Below are 20,326 nucleotides of genomic sequence, written 5' to 3' on the forward strand. Positions count from 1 at the left end.
CCAGCACTGCACAAACATTTGTGTCTGGCTATTTATACATGACCTCAAAAATGCACATAAAAAATTCACTGGGAAAAGGTAAAAAATAGAAGCATTTTATTAACTTTTCAAATGTAAACTTTAAATGTGAGCTTTGGATGCGTCTCATGCTTCTGGAGCTTACACGGATATTCAATTAGGAATGTGCACTTTCCCTATTTAACAAGGTCAAGGCAGACTACAGTGATCTGTGAACTATTAATTTCTATTAAAAAATCCTTGTGCTTTTCCTTTCCCTAATTGTCTATAAAACTGCAGGAAGGAGACAGCTTTAAGACAGAAGTCAGAACTGTTCTTTATTTTTCTAAACCAGCAATTTCAAAGACCAAGTGAGCCTGGTAACAGCATTGTGACAGCTCTGCCCCAGCATTTCTAGTAATTGCTGGAGGCCACATTGCATGCAGGTGATTTATTCTGGGTCACTGCAAACACACAGCAAGAACCAAGGAAAAAGAGCAGCTCTCCTCCAAGAAGGTGTTCACTCCCTTCCAGTCCTGGGCAGGTACTCACACACTCAAGTACTCATTTGTGGTCCTCTTCCCCTGGAAAAATATTTCCCTGTGGTCCATAAGGACAAATATGGGCCAGTCCCCAACCTTTATTTTGTCACCCTGCCTCACAGCTGATACAGGAGTGATGCAAAAGTGCTCATCAAAAACAAAACCACCACAGACAAACTGCTGGGTGCAGCCCAAATCACTCTCATTTGTCACATCCCAGCATTGTCACTACTCCAGCTCCCAACAGGGACATGGGGATGTCCAGCAGGGAGAGGTAAAAGCCCTGTACCTAAGGAGGTACAACCCCATGGACAATACATGCTGGAAAGTGGTTTGGCAGAAGATGGTGTGGGGATTCCCAGAGGACCTAGCTGAACGTATCCATGGTGGAAATTCTTGGCTGAGTGAGACACAGAACTGCCAGCAGGTCCAGCAGGGTGATCCCTCCCATGTCCTCCTCACTGGTGAGGCCAGTTCCTGCAGTGAGGAGGATCTGGAGAAGAGTCAGAGGCTGGCAATGACAGGAGATGGCTTCATGTACCTTCTAGAAATCCTCTGTCATGGTGCTTTGCAGGCTGAGAGATCCCTCTCATAAAAATACAGGGTTTAAAATACCTCTCTTATAAAAGCAGAACTGGTAAGAAATCCCTTATCACAGTTCTAGGTAAGAAAAGCATCTATCCTACATTAACTACAAATGCAGAATTCCTGGGGAAGTTAGGGAAGATGGAGCAATAAGCTGCACACCAGACAACAGCAACACTTTTGCTGTAAAAATAAAAAGAAAGGAAAACCATTTTTTTTTTTCAAATCCTTTTTACCACCATAAGAGATCATCAATGTCATGTGAAAGAAAGAAGCCACACATTTTAGCATTCAAAGTTACCACTCTGCTCATCTGCTGTGACCTCTTCTTTTCACAGGACAAACCATTTCATCATGTCCTTTCTCCACCAAGACCAAAGCTTTGCTTTGTGCCAGAGCAGACCTCTTGCAAAACCCTTCCAGCCTCATTTAGAGACTTCACATTTTCACATTTCTTTCAGCCCTGTGAAGCCCTTGGTTCTGGACACTGGAAGCACGGAATACACTAACATGACTTTTTTTCTCCAATTCAGCACCAAGTCAGGCATTATTTTACCTGCTCCAATCTACCCATCTGCAATTGTGTGAAAAAAAGTACCAAGTTCTTTTGTTTCCTATTTACAACCCAAGAGAATTAAAAACACAGCAACAGCAAGATGCTGGGTTATGAGTGGGAAGGTGAAAATGCACACAGGCTGCCTTGTGTCTGAAATAATCTGCAGAGGGTACATTTCTCTCTTTCTTGACCTTGTTGTAGACAAGACAAGTTCAGAATTATATTTAAAACCAATGAGTATGTTTAAATAGACCAGGGAAAATTTGCATAGCTGCCTACTGCTGTCAATGTTTCTTCAAACGGTTCTCTCCTTTCTTTTCCTCTTTAGACAGACACTTGAAAAGAATGATAATTTTATCCCAAGTATTAGTGACCGTCTGTCCTCACAGATATTTTCAGTCTGGAAGGAGTAAAGGAGATGCACAAATAGCAGGTGCAAGAGGGGCAAAAACAAAAATGTACTTATGAGAAAATGCAACATTTTTGATGCTCTCTTCAGCTCAGGTGGATTGCATCTTTCTTCCACAGCACTGCCTGAAAAACAGCACCCTGAACTTGCACCACTGCAGTCAGATTCTTGAATAAAAGCATCATCATCAGGTCACACACCAGATCAGGCCAGCAGCTGCTTCTCCTTACAAGCAGGGTGTTCCACACTAAGATGGGAACCACCTCAAATGGAAAATTCTAGAATAGCTTATAAATAAAATGATTGTTTCCCCTGGTTCTCTTTAATTACTTTTTTATGCAGGGACAAAATAAGAAGCATTTGTTCCCCTGCTTTAAAAAAATCCCCTCATGATATGCATTCATTCTCAGGATCCAAAACAATGCTCTCTTAAACAGGAACCTAGCAAAATATTTGCCTGTTTCTATCCATTATTCAAAGTAAAATGACTGCATTCTCAGTAAACTAGAGGTTTAAGAGTTAAAAGAACAAGACATGAAGAAGGCAAGCATGCTGATGGACATGGGCTAAACTACTCTCCACCTTGGCCCAGCTGTAATGCTGCCCTTCCAAGCTGGCAACTTCCTTCTTCCTCCATGCATTTTAGACACAATTAAATATTTTACATCCACTCTTCTCCATGCCTCTTGCCCTAAACCAGATTGCCAATTTGACAGCCCTGTGAATGTGGGTCTGACTGAGACAGAGATGACTTTGTGACATCCTTCACACAACAGCTGAGCCAGAGGTTTCTCTGAAGAGAAATAAAAACAGGATTATCAAAATAATTTTTTTAAAAGGCATTTTTCCTAAACCTTGGATGCTGTGACACTGGTTGAAGCTGTTGATGCTGTGACAGGATGCCTGGAGGAGTGCAGGAGCACAGGGGGGAGGTAGGGAATAGTCAGGTGAAGCAGTCAGAGCACCCAACACCTCCACAGAGGAGGAAAAGCTTTCCAGAAGGGTCTGAGGAGCTCATTTAGCCACTCAGTCGTTTATGAATGTATAGATTCATACACCACTACAGAAACTTCATGGTGCCTGAGGGGGAAATGGTATTTCAAGGTTAGAGCTCAATCCTTTTCTCCCTCCACCACCAGGAAGTCCAAACTATCCCACTACTCACTACAGCACATGCCTTTCCATCATCTCCTCCTCCAACAACAGCAGTATTATGCCCACACATCCCTCTCCCTGGGATCCCAAATCCATCATTCTGTTTTACACTGGACAGCTGGGATGGGCACAGCTCTGTGGCAGCTGCTCTGCACAAACCTCCCCTCCACTGCCACACTTGCTGGTTTCCCTGTGTGCAAAATCCTTTCCAGACTCATTTAGAGACCTCACATTTTCACATTTCTGCCAGCTGCACCCTTGCATTGCCACAGGGACCTCTCTGTGCCCTTCTGGTCACCAGCCTGCTCCCCAACAACACACCCTGCAGATGAGTCCAGCACACAAACACCCCCAGGCAGCTCCAACACTGCTCCTCATCTCTGCTGCCCTACCTGGGCAGGGAGAAACATCAGCCAGGTCAGAGATGTTGATGCAGTGTATGGCAGAGCATAAAAAATAAAAAAAATTTAAAAAAAAAACAGAGTAAAATCTGTCCAAATAAAGTGCAGCAAGGGAGGCTTCCCCAAGCAGAAGTGATGCTGGAATGGAGGAGACAGGATCATTGAATTGTTTAGGGTGGAAAAGACATCTGAGACTCTTTCCTGAAGGTTATGTGGAGACAAAACCTTGGAATCAGAAGAATTTCCAAGCTCACAAGGCTCACAAAACAGAAAATATTTTCAAATGTAACTAAATGCAAGTGATAAAACCTTTAGAACTCTCACCATAATTTAATTAGGAGTTGAAAATTTGCAGTCTCTCTGACTGGGTTTGTGTACAGTTCCAAATGCAGATCTAACCACCCAGCTAGCAGCCACACTGAAAAAAAATATTTAGTTCATAAACTACATTATGTTATTTTAAAGCTAAATTCATACATCAGAGTTTATGAAGAGTTTAAAATCTCAAGGTGAAATGTTAATGTCCTTTATGGTGCACTTGCTCTGAAAAACCTCGACATGACTAGATGCCCCTAATAAAGCATTAATGCAGCTCTACTGGGTTGCAATTAACCTTTTTGTCAGGGTTTGTCTGGTCTTAAATAATGATGACTTTTAAATCAGTGTAACAGGGAACTATCCCCTACCTTAGATTACAGGGAATACACTTGGGTTAAGAATTATATTCAGTGTAAAAAACAATTGCAGAGGGCAATTCCAGCAGCGCTGGTGTTGATTCCTGCCTGCAGGAGCACAGGGAACAGATCCCAGCCATGGGAAGATTGTTCTGATGTCATTGTGAAGCACAAAACAGTTAACATGCAGAATGCTTAAATAATACATAATTTATGACTTACCCACGAGAGCAAAGAGCTAGCACTGCTCAGAGTTAGGAAGTGTGGAATTCAATTGGTAACACAGATCATCCTTTGGCATAAAGAGTTTGCATGTATAAATCCAAACTATTTCTAGACTCTTAAGCAGTAAAATCATGACAATGGCTGGCTGTTTGCTCTTTACTACAGGCAAAGTATGTCTGAGAGAGTTCACTGTGTCTCTGAAAAACTTGATAATCCCAGTACTGGGTTTTTAGAGACAGAGGGGAATAAACAAGATTTCTGAATAAACAGCTTAATAGTCAAACACTGTTCAATCATTCCCATGGTGCAGTAAAAATATTTCTGGACTTAGAGTCTATTAAAATGAAATTCAAAATATTGGGATAAATTTCTGGAATTGAAACTCCGTGTGTTCCACTGTCTGAAAATGCACTGCCCTCCTGGGATAATTTTTACATCCAACCTCCCTTCTTGCTCAGTGTTGTCTTCCCAGATACCATCCACCCACTGCAACTGCTGCAGAGCTCAGTATGGATGAAGAACTAATGGGTAATCTTGGGCATATCATTTTACCTCTCTGAGCTTCAGTTTCTCCTCCTTAAAATGAAGATAATGCTAATTACCTAATTTGCAAGCCATTTTGAGATCTACTGATAAGGAGAGCTAAGATTTATATAACTCTAGACTACACTAGGCATACATTTTAAAATTACAAAATATTTTTTAATTTAATTCTCAAATAGCCTTAAATGTACAGTGCCCAACTCCTTACATTTTACTTTTCTGCAAATAAGGCTAAACTTTATACATAAACACAGGGACACTGGGGTATTAGTTCCCAAAAACATACAAAAACAGATGCAATTTTGGGGAAGAAGGGGGAAAAAATACTAATTACTGTAAATATCAGTTAATTGGCTTTTACAAGCTGGTCAGATAGGAGTGCTCATCCCATCACATCATCTCATCTTGGTTCTGCATTTGAATCACCCCAGAGACAAAGAGTGGCCAAAGCTTCTTGCACAGCAATCTTCACCAAATTGACCCTTGTGTGACACTCTCAACAAGACAGTGAGACCACACAGTTCAGTAAATTACAGGTTATATGGGTGAAGAATTTATTATTTGGCAAGTATCAAACAAGGAGCAGTAGAAAATAGTAAAAATTTATTACTGGGATCCTTCTGGACACCAGTGGCCAGGCATCCTATTCAGGGCTTATCTCCAGGGTATGAAAGTCCTTAGGAAATGACTGATAGAAGTGTCAAATGACAGGAGGATTAAAGGAATGTTAAACAACACTGAGGACAGTCAGGATGATATGCTGATGCCTGGGCACGTGCCATTAAAACATGTTTTAAATAGAAAACAATCATCCAGAGAAAAGCAATGAAAACTGTAACTCCAGCGCAGGAGGGGGAAATGTCCCAAGCAAGACAAGACCTGAAAAGGATCCAAAGGTCTTGGCACATGAGCAATTCAGCATGTAATTGGCTCTGGCAAAAAGTCACCTGCTCCTTGGATCCATAACAGTAAGAACTGGGCTTGCAGGCTGAGCAATGAGCAATAATGAGGAATTAGCTGGAAACCCACCCAGCCACAATAATTGCTGCAGAAACTCACTGGGGACCTGGGAGGATGAAATCCAGGCCACCACAGCTTCATCCCTACTGCTGCCAATGAGATGGATTAAAGGGCAGCTAAAATATCCATGTATCTGCCATCACCAGACCTCCAAATTCAGTCTAGACAGAGGTTTAAGGAGCTGAACTCATTTACTTTATCAAACGGAGGCACAGTGATGAGCTGATTATATGTGTAAGTGCCTTAGTGGGACTTTCTTAATACACTGGGAAAAAAGACATAAGAAGATGCCACATCAAGAAGCTGAAGCCAGGCTAATTTGACACTTCTTTAATGCCAAAAGCCTAATGGAGAAGCACAAAACATAGTAAGTAATGTAGTGGATGCTCAGCCTCTTCTAAATCAATACTGGATGCCTCCCTGGAGGGGATGATTTAGTTACACACAAGTTCATGGGTTCAGCAGAGGAGCAGCTTAGTGAAGTGGAATGCCCTGTGTTACACAGATCAGACTTTTAAACCCCACTACATTTATACTTATTATTTTAGATTTGGCTAATGATGAGTGTTCAGTTTTCTACACACAAAGTGTATCCATCTACAAACAGCTTCTGCTTCAAAGATCAGCTTCCAGTTTAATTCAATCTCTCACAGGGCTAGATTTCATTTCAATGGGATTTCATTTTCATTGCACATTAAACTTCCAGAAATTTGCAGACAGTTAATGTGCATTGATGGGTTGCTGATGGAGCACACAAAGGGCTCCAAAGGCTGTATCAGATTCAGAAAAAAAAGTACTTCATTTCTGTGAAAGAAACTAAACAGCCCTGGATATGGAAAAGGAAATTCCCTCTCCTTCATCATGGTGGGTCTCCAGCAGCAGTAAAGCAAAAAAGGATACAGAGGGGGAGGGGGAGGGGGGAGGGGAAATAAGGCCTTGGAGCACCACTCCTGAAAGTGAGGAAGAAAATCTCTCTGTAACTATTCAGCCTGTGCAGTGTCTGCAGAAAGTGCCAGCAGCACACCACTGAAGACATAACAGGGATGAATAATAGGTGTGCTTGTCCTGCAAGAACAGGAAAAAAGCAACCTTGGAAGGTTACTGGCAAGCTGTGCCTTTCCCAAATGGATGCTTTAAAATACTACCTAAAATAGTATTTTATCTGAATATTATCTTATCTAAATACTAAAAGAGATTCTCTCTCAGAATCATTGCACTGAGTTGTCTGCTCTTGGCACTGAAAACCCACCTGGCGTCCTGGCAAATGCCCATTCCTGTCACCCCTCCCAAACCAAAGCCCTTTCTCCCAGCCTAGGAGTCCCTGGAATCTGCACTCTAGACCCAGGGGAGAATGGAGCTCTGGAGGTGATCTCCTTGCTGTCTGGAAGGGAAGGAAACTGCAGATCACAGCAGAATGAACCAGCATGAGAACAAGTGGGTCTCTATTGTGACCCCTGTTATTACAGCCACAGAAAAGAGCAATAAAAACATGTTAAGGATATCCAAATTGTAACCTACTAAATTACTGTGATGGATTACTGTCAAGGTGATGTACTCAACAGGGTACACTGTGCTTCAGCTAAAGGTAGAAACCTTATTTTCATGCTCTAATCCCTCCACCCACTTCTTCTATTATCACCAGGATGGATACACCCTCAAGGAAAAAAAAGGTTCCCATGTGCAAATAGTTATATATGCTTAATAACTTGCACTTATTAAAGATAAAAAAGGATCAGAATTATAGGCTTAGCAAGGATTAGCAAGCCATAAGTGCATATTTCTGCAACTACTACACTTTTTATAGCCCTGTCACACTCTGAGATAGAGTTGTATCATTATATGGAGTTATATAACCATAAAGAGTTATATCACTGGAAGCATTACAGCATTGTCCCAGACAGACTTGATTATCAGAGTCTGGCTCTAGCAAGTGAAAAGGGAAAAGAAAAAAAAAGAAAAAAAAAAGGCAACTTCAGGATCCTGCTGTGCCATTTCCTGATCCCATCTGTTAACAGCACACTGTCCTGAGTTGTAGGGAGCTCATTAGCACAACTTTGCATCCTGATTCTACATCCCATCATTATTCACTAGAACTTCCCCATCACTGCAGATGTGACAAGCCTGACGTTCCACTCCACAGAGACTCCAGATAAGCACTGAGAATCCCAGCCAATTCCAAAAATTCTAAGTTTACATAGAGGCCCCTTTTTTTCTTCACTGATAACAATGATAACAAAAGGAATAAAACCATTGCACAACTAGGTGAAACTCCACTATTAACCAAAATTGCTGGTCTTTTTTTTTTTTTTTCCCTATACTTAAACTTTTTGTTCCATAGACTCTACAGCACTCCTGGCTTCAAATGGTGTTAAGATTTTAAGTGGCCCCATTCACCCTTCTAATAGTTAGGGCCCAGAAAAATGGCTTAATTTTTTTCCTAACAAATAAACACAAGATTATTGCCACTGTGTGTCTTTGGAGGAATTGAAAGTCTTCAGATGTTTTTAAAAGGCCATTGGGTAAAGACAGAATAAAAGCTCAGCAAGCTGATAAAAGCATCCAACTGTGACCTTACAATGGTACAAACATTAAAAAAAAAAAGATCCTTTGGGTTTTATTCACCTAAAGAAAATATATAATAGGATCTTTCATATGCTTGTAATGGCCTTCCACCTCTGCTGTGCACGGAGACCTGGGCATCTGGCCCTCTGCCACCACAGGTGGGACCTGCTGCTTGCTGCTGAATCCAGATCAGACAAATACTCCCATTAGCAAAGAGGAGCAGGAGTAGGAAAGGAGAGATCAGACAAGCACAGCACAGCTCCTTCACCAGAAAATAAAGCACTGGCCCAGTGACCACCCAGGGCAACCAGCATCTCCTGCCTCACCACGAATTCTCACACCTCTTCTTCCACACTGCCCCCATCCACAGCTCATCAGCCACTGGCTCAGGAGTTGGGGCACTATAAATCCAAACCCAAACCAATGGAGGAGGTTCTCTCCACCCCTCCAGAACTCCAAGCTGCCGGTGGCACCTTCACCCAGGAGGGAACACACCAACCAGGAGGCTGAACCTTCCTTCCATCACCAGTTTTCCTGCTTCTGCTAGAGTTGCTGGGGGGTTTTGACACTTTTGACTGGTTAGACACTTTTTGAAGTAATTTTCCATTTACAAGGAATGGGTTTACAGCAGGTTTTGGTCACTGTTACATTGCCATACATCATAGGTCTCCCACGCATCACCCAGCAATAACAGATTGGAGCACAAGTAACAAGAAAACAAGTCAGTCCAATCTTCAGTCAACTGCCTGTACCCTCTCAGAAAACAAGGGTTTTGATCTCTGTCACTGTATTTTATGAGAAGAAGGTGGCTTTTAAATATCCCTTTTCTCAAGTCTTGCTTACAGTCCAGTAAGTTTCAACAGCTTTCTGGTCTGCAGAAAATTCACAGCCCCCTGGGTGAGCCTGGGAAAAATTTTCATTACTTTTACTCCCTCTGGCAAGCAGAGCTCCCTCCTCCTCCCTTCCTCCTCCTCCTCCTTTCAGCATCAACAGAGCAAGTGGTGAGCACACAGGTAAGCAGAGACACACCATCTGTCACAGGGTCCCAGACCTCTCTGATTCCCTCTGCTCGCACGGGGCTTGTCCCCGTGAAGTCAACTGCATTTTTTGCACTCAACAAACACGTTTTTAAACCCACATCAGGAAAAAAAACCAAACCCTCACCCTGACAACGTGCTTTGTAGTAAGACAGCTGTTTCATTTCTGTCCTGTTTTCCAAACACAACAAGCTGCTTGACTCTTTTGGGCAGATCTGCATCCTCAGCACCACTCTCTGTCCCCCAAACCTGCTGTTCCCTGGCAAGGTCTCCACAAGATGCCAACGCCACTGCAAGCAGGTCTGGCCAACCCCACCAGGTATTTCCAGGAGTGGGGACACACAGACACTCTGCAGTGTAGATATAACCAATGGCATGATTTAAATACCTCACAGGGGCATGATATACTGAAGCTTCACAACAAAGCAACACACCTTTGAACAGTGCAGAACATTTTGGTATGGAGAGATTATTGCATAATGGCATCAATATTTTATCCCTGCTGATTTTTTTATCTCAAATTTACTGCTCCCATAAGTAACACACAGTAACTCATCTGCACCATAGTTATGTATTATGTATGGCATGGTCCTGGCAGAATTTCTTAAGAAATATCCTTCTTTTAAAAAGGAAAAAAAAAAAAATAGCCCTTTCAATGGCAAATCCCAGCACTCAGCAGCAGCATTTTACTGAAACCCTTCCCCACAAGACTTTAAAAATTCTCTGCTAAATTTTAACGTGCATGTTTACCAATCCCATAATTCAAAAAGAAAGTGGCCTGGAAGTTTCTAAGCACATTGTAATGTTATCTGCAGGGACAATGAATTATGTATCTCTCATAGCACCATGTCTGACACAAACCCACTATGATCCCAGTGCCGTGGGATTCCAGAGATCCACGCAGCTGAGACACACGGGGTGATACAACAGTGCTGTTTTCCCACCCCTGTAGCAAAGTGCTGCAAATATTTGAATATGTTTTCTTTATATCAAAGATGCAAAAGACAAGCTTCAATTTATACAGAAGCAGAAGAAAAATCGGGTCAGTGGTTTGTGGTGATGAGGTTTGTTGGAGGCACAGATCAATGCTCTAACCAAAGCAGATTCTTAAGGCTCCAATTCTGTGCTTTAAAGAAATGTGGGAAATGTGGCTGCACTGCCTCTGCAATGTTCTGGTTGAGTTTTGGGGGTTTTGGGGTATGACTTTGACAGAAGTAAGAGCTCTTTAGACATAGAGCCAAACCTCTTTGGCTGCTGAAGGCAATGTTTTGTGACGTCCATCATTAATACCTGGCATTTTAACTAATGGTGCTCTCCAGTGCAGACCAGCAGCACACAAGTCACTGCTACTGCTCTTTCCCATAGCAACATATATGCCTGTTCTGGATGCCACGTGGGTTCTGTTCCTCAGCCCCTGGAGCACATCCCTGCCTCCCCAGGGAAGGCAGCAGAGTCTGATTCCCCCATGCTGAGAATCCAAAGGAGGCAACATTCATCATTTCTGCATTTGACAGCCTCCTTCAGTATGTTTTCTCTGTCCTGCTGCAGTCCAGCACTTCTCAGTGCAACTCAGTCCTGTGGAAAGTGGGGCAGAGCTGGGAAAAAGGGGGCTTGGGAGCTGGCTCCACGTGAGTTACATCTTGGCTCCCCCAGAAAGCATCAAATAGGGAACCTTACAAGAGGATTCTTGCAAAGACTGCCTTTTTCCTTGATGAGCTCACACTATGTATTACATACACTGCAGCAAGGACCAGTCCCCTGCCTTCAGATACCTATAAAGCCCTTTTAATTAACTGACATTTACCCTAAAAAACTCCAATTCTTTCCAGGCAGAAGAATTCCACATTATGGAGCTGAAAGTGAAATAAAGAACATTTGCGGGTTGCTAGCTAAATTGTAGAGGCAATAAAGTTTATGATGGCTGAGAAGGTATTCCTATATCAGGATCTTATAATTTTATGGATAATACTCTCTAGACAAAAAACCCCTGTCATATTTAGTGTTAGCTCAGAGGGGAGCCTTTCATTTTAAGTCTGCCTTTATAAACTGACTTTTCAGTTATCCAAACACTAGCAATAACTGCTATCTAGATATTAAGAAACTGTTTGCATTCAAATGACACCAACTTTATCCTAAAGAACATGGCTTAGAGCACACCAGCTCCAAGTAAGATATCAAACCTTCTTCAAGCATGAAGGGAAAAACATAGTAAAGAATTAATAATCAGGAGGCAACTTCCAAGAGACGTGGATAATGTCCTTCTTTATGTAAGCATGCATTGTTTCACCCAAAGCAATACACATGTAAACCTGACACAAGACACATGTTTTGTAACTAAAGCAGACGATGATGCTGTCAGATCCTCTGAACCTTTCCCCATAAATTTCTCCTGCAAGGCTGCAGGTCTGGCCAGGAGCTGTTCAGTGACAAGAGTATTCCAACAAAATCCTGCCCTGCAGCTGATAAGTAACAAGCACAATGCCCACTGCCATGCAGTCATCACTCCTCAGCAGTAATAAATGACTCAAGCAGGCTGTCTCACATTTCACCTCCAAGAGGGAAAATGGGAAGAAATATCAGCATCTCATCACAAGGAGCTGGAATTATTTTTTTCCTGAAAAGATGACACCTGTCCTGTAACAGAAAGATCTCCCAAAACAGCACAGCATTCAAACAACTCAAAACTGTGTAATTTTTAGAAAGTGCCTGCTGTGGTGATGAAGGAGTGAATTACAAAGAAAAATGAAGGCTTGTGACTCTAGAAAAATATTGGTAGGGAATTTCCACTCATGGTGACTTACCCTTTTTTTTTAAATAATTTAGAAGAGTGGCATTGAAACTCTGACAGGTCACAAAACATTTCCTCAGTTCAAGACACAGACATGACACATCCCTGGGACAGGTCTGAGCTCAAGCATTTACTACTATCCTTCACAAAAAATAATAATGTATTTCATGTTTACCTTTAGTTGAATCATCTTCAATTGGTTGCTTGAATAAAGTGATATCCTTAAAAGTGCACAAGAACAAAACCACTTTTTCATGCTCATTTCTTATAGGTGCAATTTGCATGTAGAACCAAACTGGGGTTCCTGGAGCAGAGAAAAAAGTGACATTGGAATGTGGTGTAGCACAGACTACCCCCAACCCATTTACCCACTATTAACACACACATGTAGTTCAGCTGTGTATCTCAATATTTCTGCATCTTCCAGAGTTTTTAATTTTACTTCCTCCAAGGAAAACAACATATTCCTATTTTGACAGTTTCATTAATCTAACTAGATGATAAACAGAGACAGAAGGCTATATAAAAATTTATTCTGAAATAAAATACATTGTTCTTCCCCTCTTGATCTTGTTTTTTCCCAGCATGTTGCACAAACTTAGGTCTGAAATGTAGAAAGGTGAGAAAAAAACAGGTGAATGGCATCTTTGATTCCCTCTTTACATAATATGGAGCTGTCAAATCCAAAAATGATGGAATATACTGTGAAGTGCTCCAAATTTTCTATTACTACATTATTTAAGAGGACTTGAGTTGGACTCTCTATGTCCTATCAGGACAAATCCGATTTGATTTCTTTTTTTGTGTTTCAGGTCACACCTCCACCTCCTCACTGCCCTGCCCCATGCAGCACTCTCCCAGCACAGTTATTTATCTCTATTTAACTTCTGAAATGAAACCAAGTGTTTTTCAAATCCTGCCACCCACCAAACAAAAAGCCAAAAAGAGCCCTTGGTTTTGGAGTGGCCAGCTTGGCTCTTGGTAAATCCCCCCTGTTTGCAGAGGGCTCCTGCAGGTTCTCGGGAGCTGAAGCTTCCAGGCTGACACACACGTGGCAGTGCCCTACATGCAGGTGTGCTCCACAAGGGGTGAAATCCTACAACACTGGAGCAACTTTTTTAGAAACACCCAGCTCCCCTGCAGGGCTGGGAATGTCAGATGTTCTCCATCCAGCAGAGCTCCGTGTCCCTCCCTCCCAAACGAGCACCTACGCACGCTGCACCGTAAATGCCTTCACAGCCAGATAATTACCTCTGGGGTTTGATGTGCTTTCAGCCAGTTGACAGAATGGCTTTTCTCCTGAGCTGCCTGGGAGCTGACACATTGACACAAGCCTCTTGCCCACTGTTATCCCACATGGGCACTGCTGGCCCCCCCAAACCTCCTCTGATGCACCAGGTCCGGGAGCTGTGCCAGGAGCTGCAGCACAGGTCCCAGAGGGCAGAGAAAACCATTTGGGCTAGGATTACTGTGGGGAAGGTTAAAACCCACAAGGGTTTATTGAAATTCAACCCAGATTAAACCAGTAACTCACTACCAGTAAACTGGAGAAGTGGGAGAGACGTGGGACTGCTTTTTGTGATAATTCCAAAGCTATTATGCTGATTACTTGATTATCTTAATTCCCAGTTGCTAACCCAAGACAAAAGACTCTTCATAACTACTAAAACAGAGTGCTGCAGCTTTCTGGAGAAGTAATTTGCACTTATACCTGGGAATCCATTGGTACCCTTTGAGACGAAAGCAGGAAGGCAAAACACCCTGCACAAGGGTGCTGACAAAAATCAAAGACAGAGGCAAGGTGGCTACTGCTGTAGAAGCAGCAAAATGAGAAAAAGCAGCTAAAGAGGTTTCCTGAGTATCACCATATAGATATTCATATATAGAGATACAGAGAGAGGCAGGCATATACATATATATATGTATGTATATGCAGGCATGCCTAATGTGGTTGGTGAATAGTTGTGTGGGCAGAGGTAAGGACTATATAATAAGGGAATGCAGCAAAGCAGAAGAGAGTTGTTGCAAGCTTTCAAGTCTTGAAGCTGGAAGCTACAAGCTGGGTTAGAACACAAGGGGAGTGTTGAAGGCAGAAGTCAAACAGATGCTGCCAGAGAACATCAGCCCTTAAAGATCATCTCTAACACAGCAGAGAAGGAGGGGAAAACAACCTGAAAACCTCAAAATCTCCCTCTGCCAGAAGCAAAAGGGAATGGGTGAAGGGAAAAAAAAAACCCAAACAAACAAACAAACAAACAAACAAAAAAACCCAACAACAACAAAAAAAACATATTGTGCCACAGTATCAAAAATTCACAGCACACCTGGACCTACAGTTTAAAAATGTGGGTGGGAGGGTGCTCTGAAGGCACTGCAAGCCTCATGTAGGTGACAAACACAAGCCTTTCCACACCTACACTCTGCAGAAGTACATTCATACCAACAGACAACTAATCTTTATTTCCTTCTCTGCTCCAGTTTTCAGCCTGGAGGATAAGCAGGCAGTGTCTTCTTAAGGACCATCTTCCACAAGGCTCAGAGAATGACAAATGGAAGGAAACCCTGAGCACACCAGCTGCTGAGCTGGAGCCCAGAGTGAGCCTGTTAGCACGAGTGAGGGGTTGAGGTTCTGGGCTTTGGGTGATGGAGAAGGAAGCTGACAAGAGATGTTATGGATGGGAAGTGACTCAAGCCCGGAGAGGAATACTGAGTAATTTTCCATAAAGTCCTTCTGTAATCCTGCATAATTTATGGAAAGTGTAGGCTTGGAGATCTGGGCAAAGGTGAAGATTTTATTAAGGCAACTACAGCTCAATAAATCTCTGCAGCATCATCAAGCTCCAGCAGACAGTCCACAACCCAAAGCAAAAAGCATCTGCCTTGTTACAGGAAAGTCACCAAGAGAAGACTTTTCTCTTTTTATACATAATTAAAACAGGAAGGAATAAAATTCAGGCCCATTCTAGAGCAAGAGCTAAGAGCAGCATTTACTAGGAGAAGCCAGGGTTGGAGAGAGCACAGGGTCTCTGGGAACCAGTTTGGAAAAAACATGGACACAGGGCATGGCAGTGCTGGGCACCACCCCCGGCAAAGATACTCAACATGAGATTGTCCCAGGAGATTCCCCTGATGGGAGGGGGCATCCAGGTGACCTGGAATGTACAGAAAACAGGAAGAGAAGCAGAAGATCTGTGGAACAGACACATCCATATGCTTAGGAACCAAAAAGAGGTCATTTGGAGGGCTCCCCTGGGCACCTGCAGGAACAGCTGGACTTCAGAGCTGCTCTGGCTTCTCTCTTTAATTAATATGTTGGCTAAAATGCCTTGATGCAGGCAGAACTGGAGAACTCTACAGGCATTTCCTGCTATTTTAGTGCCCACACAGGAAGATTGAGTCTAAAAAGGGAAAACAGAGATACAGCATAAGATGAAGTGTCCAGGATGCTCCCTTCAATGTCATGAAAGGTCTAGGTGAGTTTGCAGTGAAGTGGGGCAGTCAGGCACAACATTCCTGAGGCACAACATTCCCTTCCCTCAGCCACAGCATGCAGGGAGAAGCTCTGGCAATCCCATGTCAGCATCAAAGCCCACCCAGGGGATGCATGGCCTCAGATTCTGGGCTACAGGCAGGAGAACCAGGGGGAAAGATCCCCAGCCCCACAGCACCTGCACCCTGTACTGAGAGCCCAACTGGGGAGAACATTTCCAGCTTGGGCTGCTCCTGGCCACCAACCCAGCCACCTGGACTAATTCTGTGCATAGTAGAGGAACCAGATTTTTCTGGAGCACCTTAAATCTGAGTTTTGGCTTTCTGCCTTGGAAGATGGTCTGTGCTAGTGAAGGAGGCCATTCATTTCCAGTGGCAACAACAGGAATCACAACCACCAGCCCAGCAGATCTGTCCACCATGCACAAATCCAGCGTGAGGCCACACAACAGCATGGGCTGTGCTCAGAATGTGCTGGAAGTCAACAAGCCAGTACTGCAAAAGTGGCTGGAATGGCTTGTGGTTATGACAAAATGAAGAAAATCTCTGGTTCTGGCAGCTGCCTGCAAACCCAATGCCACCAAGAAGAAGGACCACAGGCCCTGAATCTCTTTAAGCACGAAAGTCCCTGGTTTCTAACTAACCCTGGGCTATGTGCCAGGCTCAGTGCTCTCCCCAGAGCTGGGACATGTTGGTTTACTCACACAGAGGCATCTCAACACCACCAGGAGCAGCCACTCCACAACCAGGGCCTGGCTTCTCACTTGTGGAGACATGGGGGAGTTTCCTGAGGGATGTGGGGGAACCTCATTCAGCATTTCTTTTCACTTAACCCAGTCAGTTTCCCTTCAGGGAAACAATCCTCAAAACTAAATATATTTTTGAAAGAAGGAGTCAGACTAGAGACAGCAGGGAACAGCTACTATTCTTGGCAATCTGAATGCTTGGCCTGAAAAGAGAAATCTCTTCCTGAGTTGTGGCAACCGAAGTGCCTGTTTCTCCTCCAAATCTTGCCCCAAATTTACCCATATGTCAAAATGAAAATTTCTTTCAGTCTCTTACATGCTTTCAATATGCTTTATCACTCCCAGCACCACACACAAATATATACATACTGTTTTTCTTGTAGAGGAGAATTTCAAAGCAGTTTGACTCATAGTTGTCGAAAGTCTGTCTGACTTTTTCAATGGTCTTCTTGTCTGTCAGTTCACCATACATAAAACTGAAAAAAGAAAAAAAAAAAATCTCTTTTTTTCTAGACAAACACCAACATTGTTACAGTCACCTTAAACAGCAAAAGCATTAAAGATGCTACAAACTGACATTTACCAAGGCTTAATTATGATTTATACTCCATTTAAATATTTAGAGTGTCACAAGGACACCTACAATAGCGAGTAACCATGACCACCTTCTTACTGCAAATAAATCCAACATAATGCTTCATTAAGTGCTTTACTGAGTATATCTTTAAGGATACAAGGTTAGAAAAAGAGCTGACAGCTTATGAAACCATTATCACCACAGCTGCAGGCCATGGCAGTATTCCTGTCAAAACAGAGAAAATTGAACAAAACCTCTAAAATCTCCCAAATTTTGTTCAATCCTCCTGAAAATCCTTCTGGAGGAGGGATGTAAGTTACTACAGGTAAAGGCTGTTGGCTGAACCAATGGATGCAAATCTAATCTTGTCAAGATGCATCTGGGACAATAAGATAATTGGAATTCTTTTACTAAATACCAATCCAAATAGAGGCAGGATTTAAACAGTGAGGAGCAAATGACTGCAATGTGTATCCATGCCTGCACTACTATCAGACAACCAAATTCATCCTCATTTTCCTTACTGCATACTGCATTTCCTTAATAGTTCAGTGGAAAATACTAGAAAGCTTTTGGAGGCTCATCCCTGTCCAGGCTGAGAATATAAAAATGTAATTTTAACTCTGCTATTTCTTGCCACTTAAGCATCTCATCTTTGCATTCTTTTCCAGGTCAGACCTCCAGCTGGTGTAAGCAAACCCAACCCCCTGACCTTGCTTTTGACAGTCTCTGTAAGGAAACAGCCAGGCTTTTATTGTTGGTCTCCCCTGGATTAAAAATAAGTCAAGGCTGCTCTGTGCAAATTCCCAATTACAGAACTGAAAGAAAATGGAACATCAGATAAAAGCTTTCAGACACTTAGATGAATATACTTTTAATTGATCAGACTTTTCTTCCCCCCCATTCTCTTCGTTCACAAACAGTCTGAGCCTCAGCTAAAACCTAAAACAGAAAACCCTGAGAATATGAAAGGGAAAAGCTATCAGTGCCTCTGTGGTTTCAGTGCAGCTTCTCTTATTGATCAACAGACCTCCAAAGGTTCAATAAACATTTATTTTATGTCTACTGCTCTGAAAGAAACAATAAAACAACACAGTGGTTAGAGGCTCAGCAAGCATTAAAGTACTCAATGAAGGCCAGACCATGAATCTTTTCCCTTCACAGCCAGCCCAGGGAAGCAGTGGAGCTGCTCCCACAACAGGGTGGTGCCTGGTTGTGGCATTCACGTTCTCTGAAAAATCCCTTTGCCCAGGATTTTTCTCCTGGGAAGCTGAGAAGCCTCAGAGAAAAGGAAAACAATTCTTTTCTCATTTGCTTCTCCTCTGTTTTGCTCATGTGGAATTTGTTTGGAGATTGTTCACCCACAGGTGATTGTTTCACTGGATTCTGCTGTGAGTTGTTTTGACTCGTTGGCCAATCAGGGCCAAACTCTGTCAGGACTCTGGAAAAAGTCACGAGTTTCCATTTATTAACTTTTTTAGCATTTAATAAGTATCCTTTCTGTATTCTTTAGTATAGTATAGTATTCTTTAATATAATATAGTATTATAAAGTAATAAATTAGACTCCTGAGAACATGGAGTCAGATTCATCATTCCTGCCTTCGTCGGGACACTCCCAGCAAATGCAACACCTGGGCTGGCTGATGGAGGAATCAGAGTGGCTGCAACACCTGAGTGTCCCTACAGCTGCCTCTTCATTGGTAACACAGGCACAGGCATTGATTAGATTGGCTGTTGGGAAAAACATCACTGAAAGGGTGCTCAGGCACTGAAGCAGGCTGCCTAGGAATGCTGTGGGATCACCAACCCTTGAAGTCTCCAGAAAACATGAGGATGTGGCACTTGGGAACATGGCTTTGTGGTGAAGGTGGCAGTGCTGGGGTAGTGTCACCTTTGGGACAGCAGAGGAGGTGCCACTAGAGCAGCTGACAGCAGGAAATGGTTTCACCTAGGCAGTAATGTCCTGATTGTCATTAACATGCACAGCTGTCTCGAGGACATGCAGAACACAGCCTACCGCTGCTTTTCAAATGACCTGCCTTTCCCCATTTCACCTGATAACCTTTGATGCATTTATACATGAGATGACAACTAAAAGAGTTTGATTTTTTAATTTTTTTTATCTATGCCTTTTTTAATGCTCTGATGCATCTCTTTTTTTGTTTTCTTGAGACTTAAAACAATGTTTCTCATAGTCCTGAAGGAAAAAATAGCAAGAATTGTTGAGTGCTTGATTTTACATGATTTATAATACAAAAAGTCATCACTAATTAGTGTTAAAATGACAAATCCTACTTGATGATGAGAGGTGGACGATACCAGCTAGTGCTGCAGAACATGATCAATCAACTTTATGTTTTAAATTACAAGCAGCTCATTGTTGCAGTAAACCTGTAATGCTCAAATCTCATATTGTATTCACACATAAAGAGACATTTTAAAGGCTTCTGGAACAATAAAAACATTTTTCAGAAGGCAATTTTTAACAGCACCAAAGGAACCTCAGAGCCTTTCACTGCACAAGTTATATAAGATTTTTGCTTATCACAAGTTTAATTTAATTTAGTCTGTCCTATTTTGTACACATGGAGGGACTCCTACTTCTTTAGTCAATCACTCTGTCTTTTTCTGCCTTTTTTTTTTCTGTTATTTTGTGCTTGTCAAATGCCTTGAGTGCAAACTGTACAAGACATAAATATCAAAACCACTCTGCTACTGGGAATCTTACTACATAGAAAACATACTTATCAAAGAGAAGCAAGACTTGCTGAGGTACACAGAGAGAGGCACAATCTTAGTTATTTTCTCCACCTCAAACAGACCAGTTGTCATTTAGGATTGCTGGGCTCCCACCTTCCTGTTAAAGCATCTCTTGGCACAGAAAAGCCTCGTCTGAAAGTTCACATTGTGCTGCTCTGTCCTTTGCCAGGATGCAGAGCAGCAGCATCAGAGCAGCACTGGGTTTGCAGGGCAGCAGCAGCTCTTTGAGAGGAATTATCCAGGACAGAGGAAAAGTGA

At 42.5% G+C, this 20,326-nt stretch overlaps 1 protein-coding gene across 1 annotated transcript in view; it reads right to left on the bottom strand.

The window, feature by feature from the left end:
• Positions 1-20,326, bottom strand: part of KCNH5 (potassium voltage-gated channel subfamily H member 5) — a gene marked incomplete at its 3' end in the record, with an annotated part of 150,036 nt that overhangs the window by 112,351 nt on the left and 17,359 nt on the right. Inside the window, exons 3-4 of the mRNA XM_084207176.1 lie at positions 17,099-17,205; positions 12,670-12,798 (exon numbers count right to left, since the gene is read on the bottom strand). Of these exons, the coding sequence (XP_084063302.1) occupies positions 12,670-12,798; positions 17,099-17,205 (236 nt within the window). The remainder of the gene's footprint in view (positions 1-12,669; positions 12,799-17,098; positions 17,206-20,326) is intronic.

This window comes from Fringilla coelebs, assembly GCF_963513975.1.
Source record: "Fringilla coelebs genome assembly, chromosome: 6".
NCBI classification, from domain to species: Eukaryota; Metazoa; Chordata; class Aves; order Passeriformes; family Fringillidae; genus Fringilla; species Fringilla coelebs.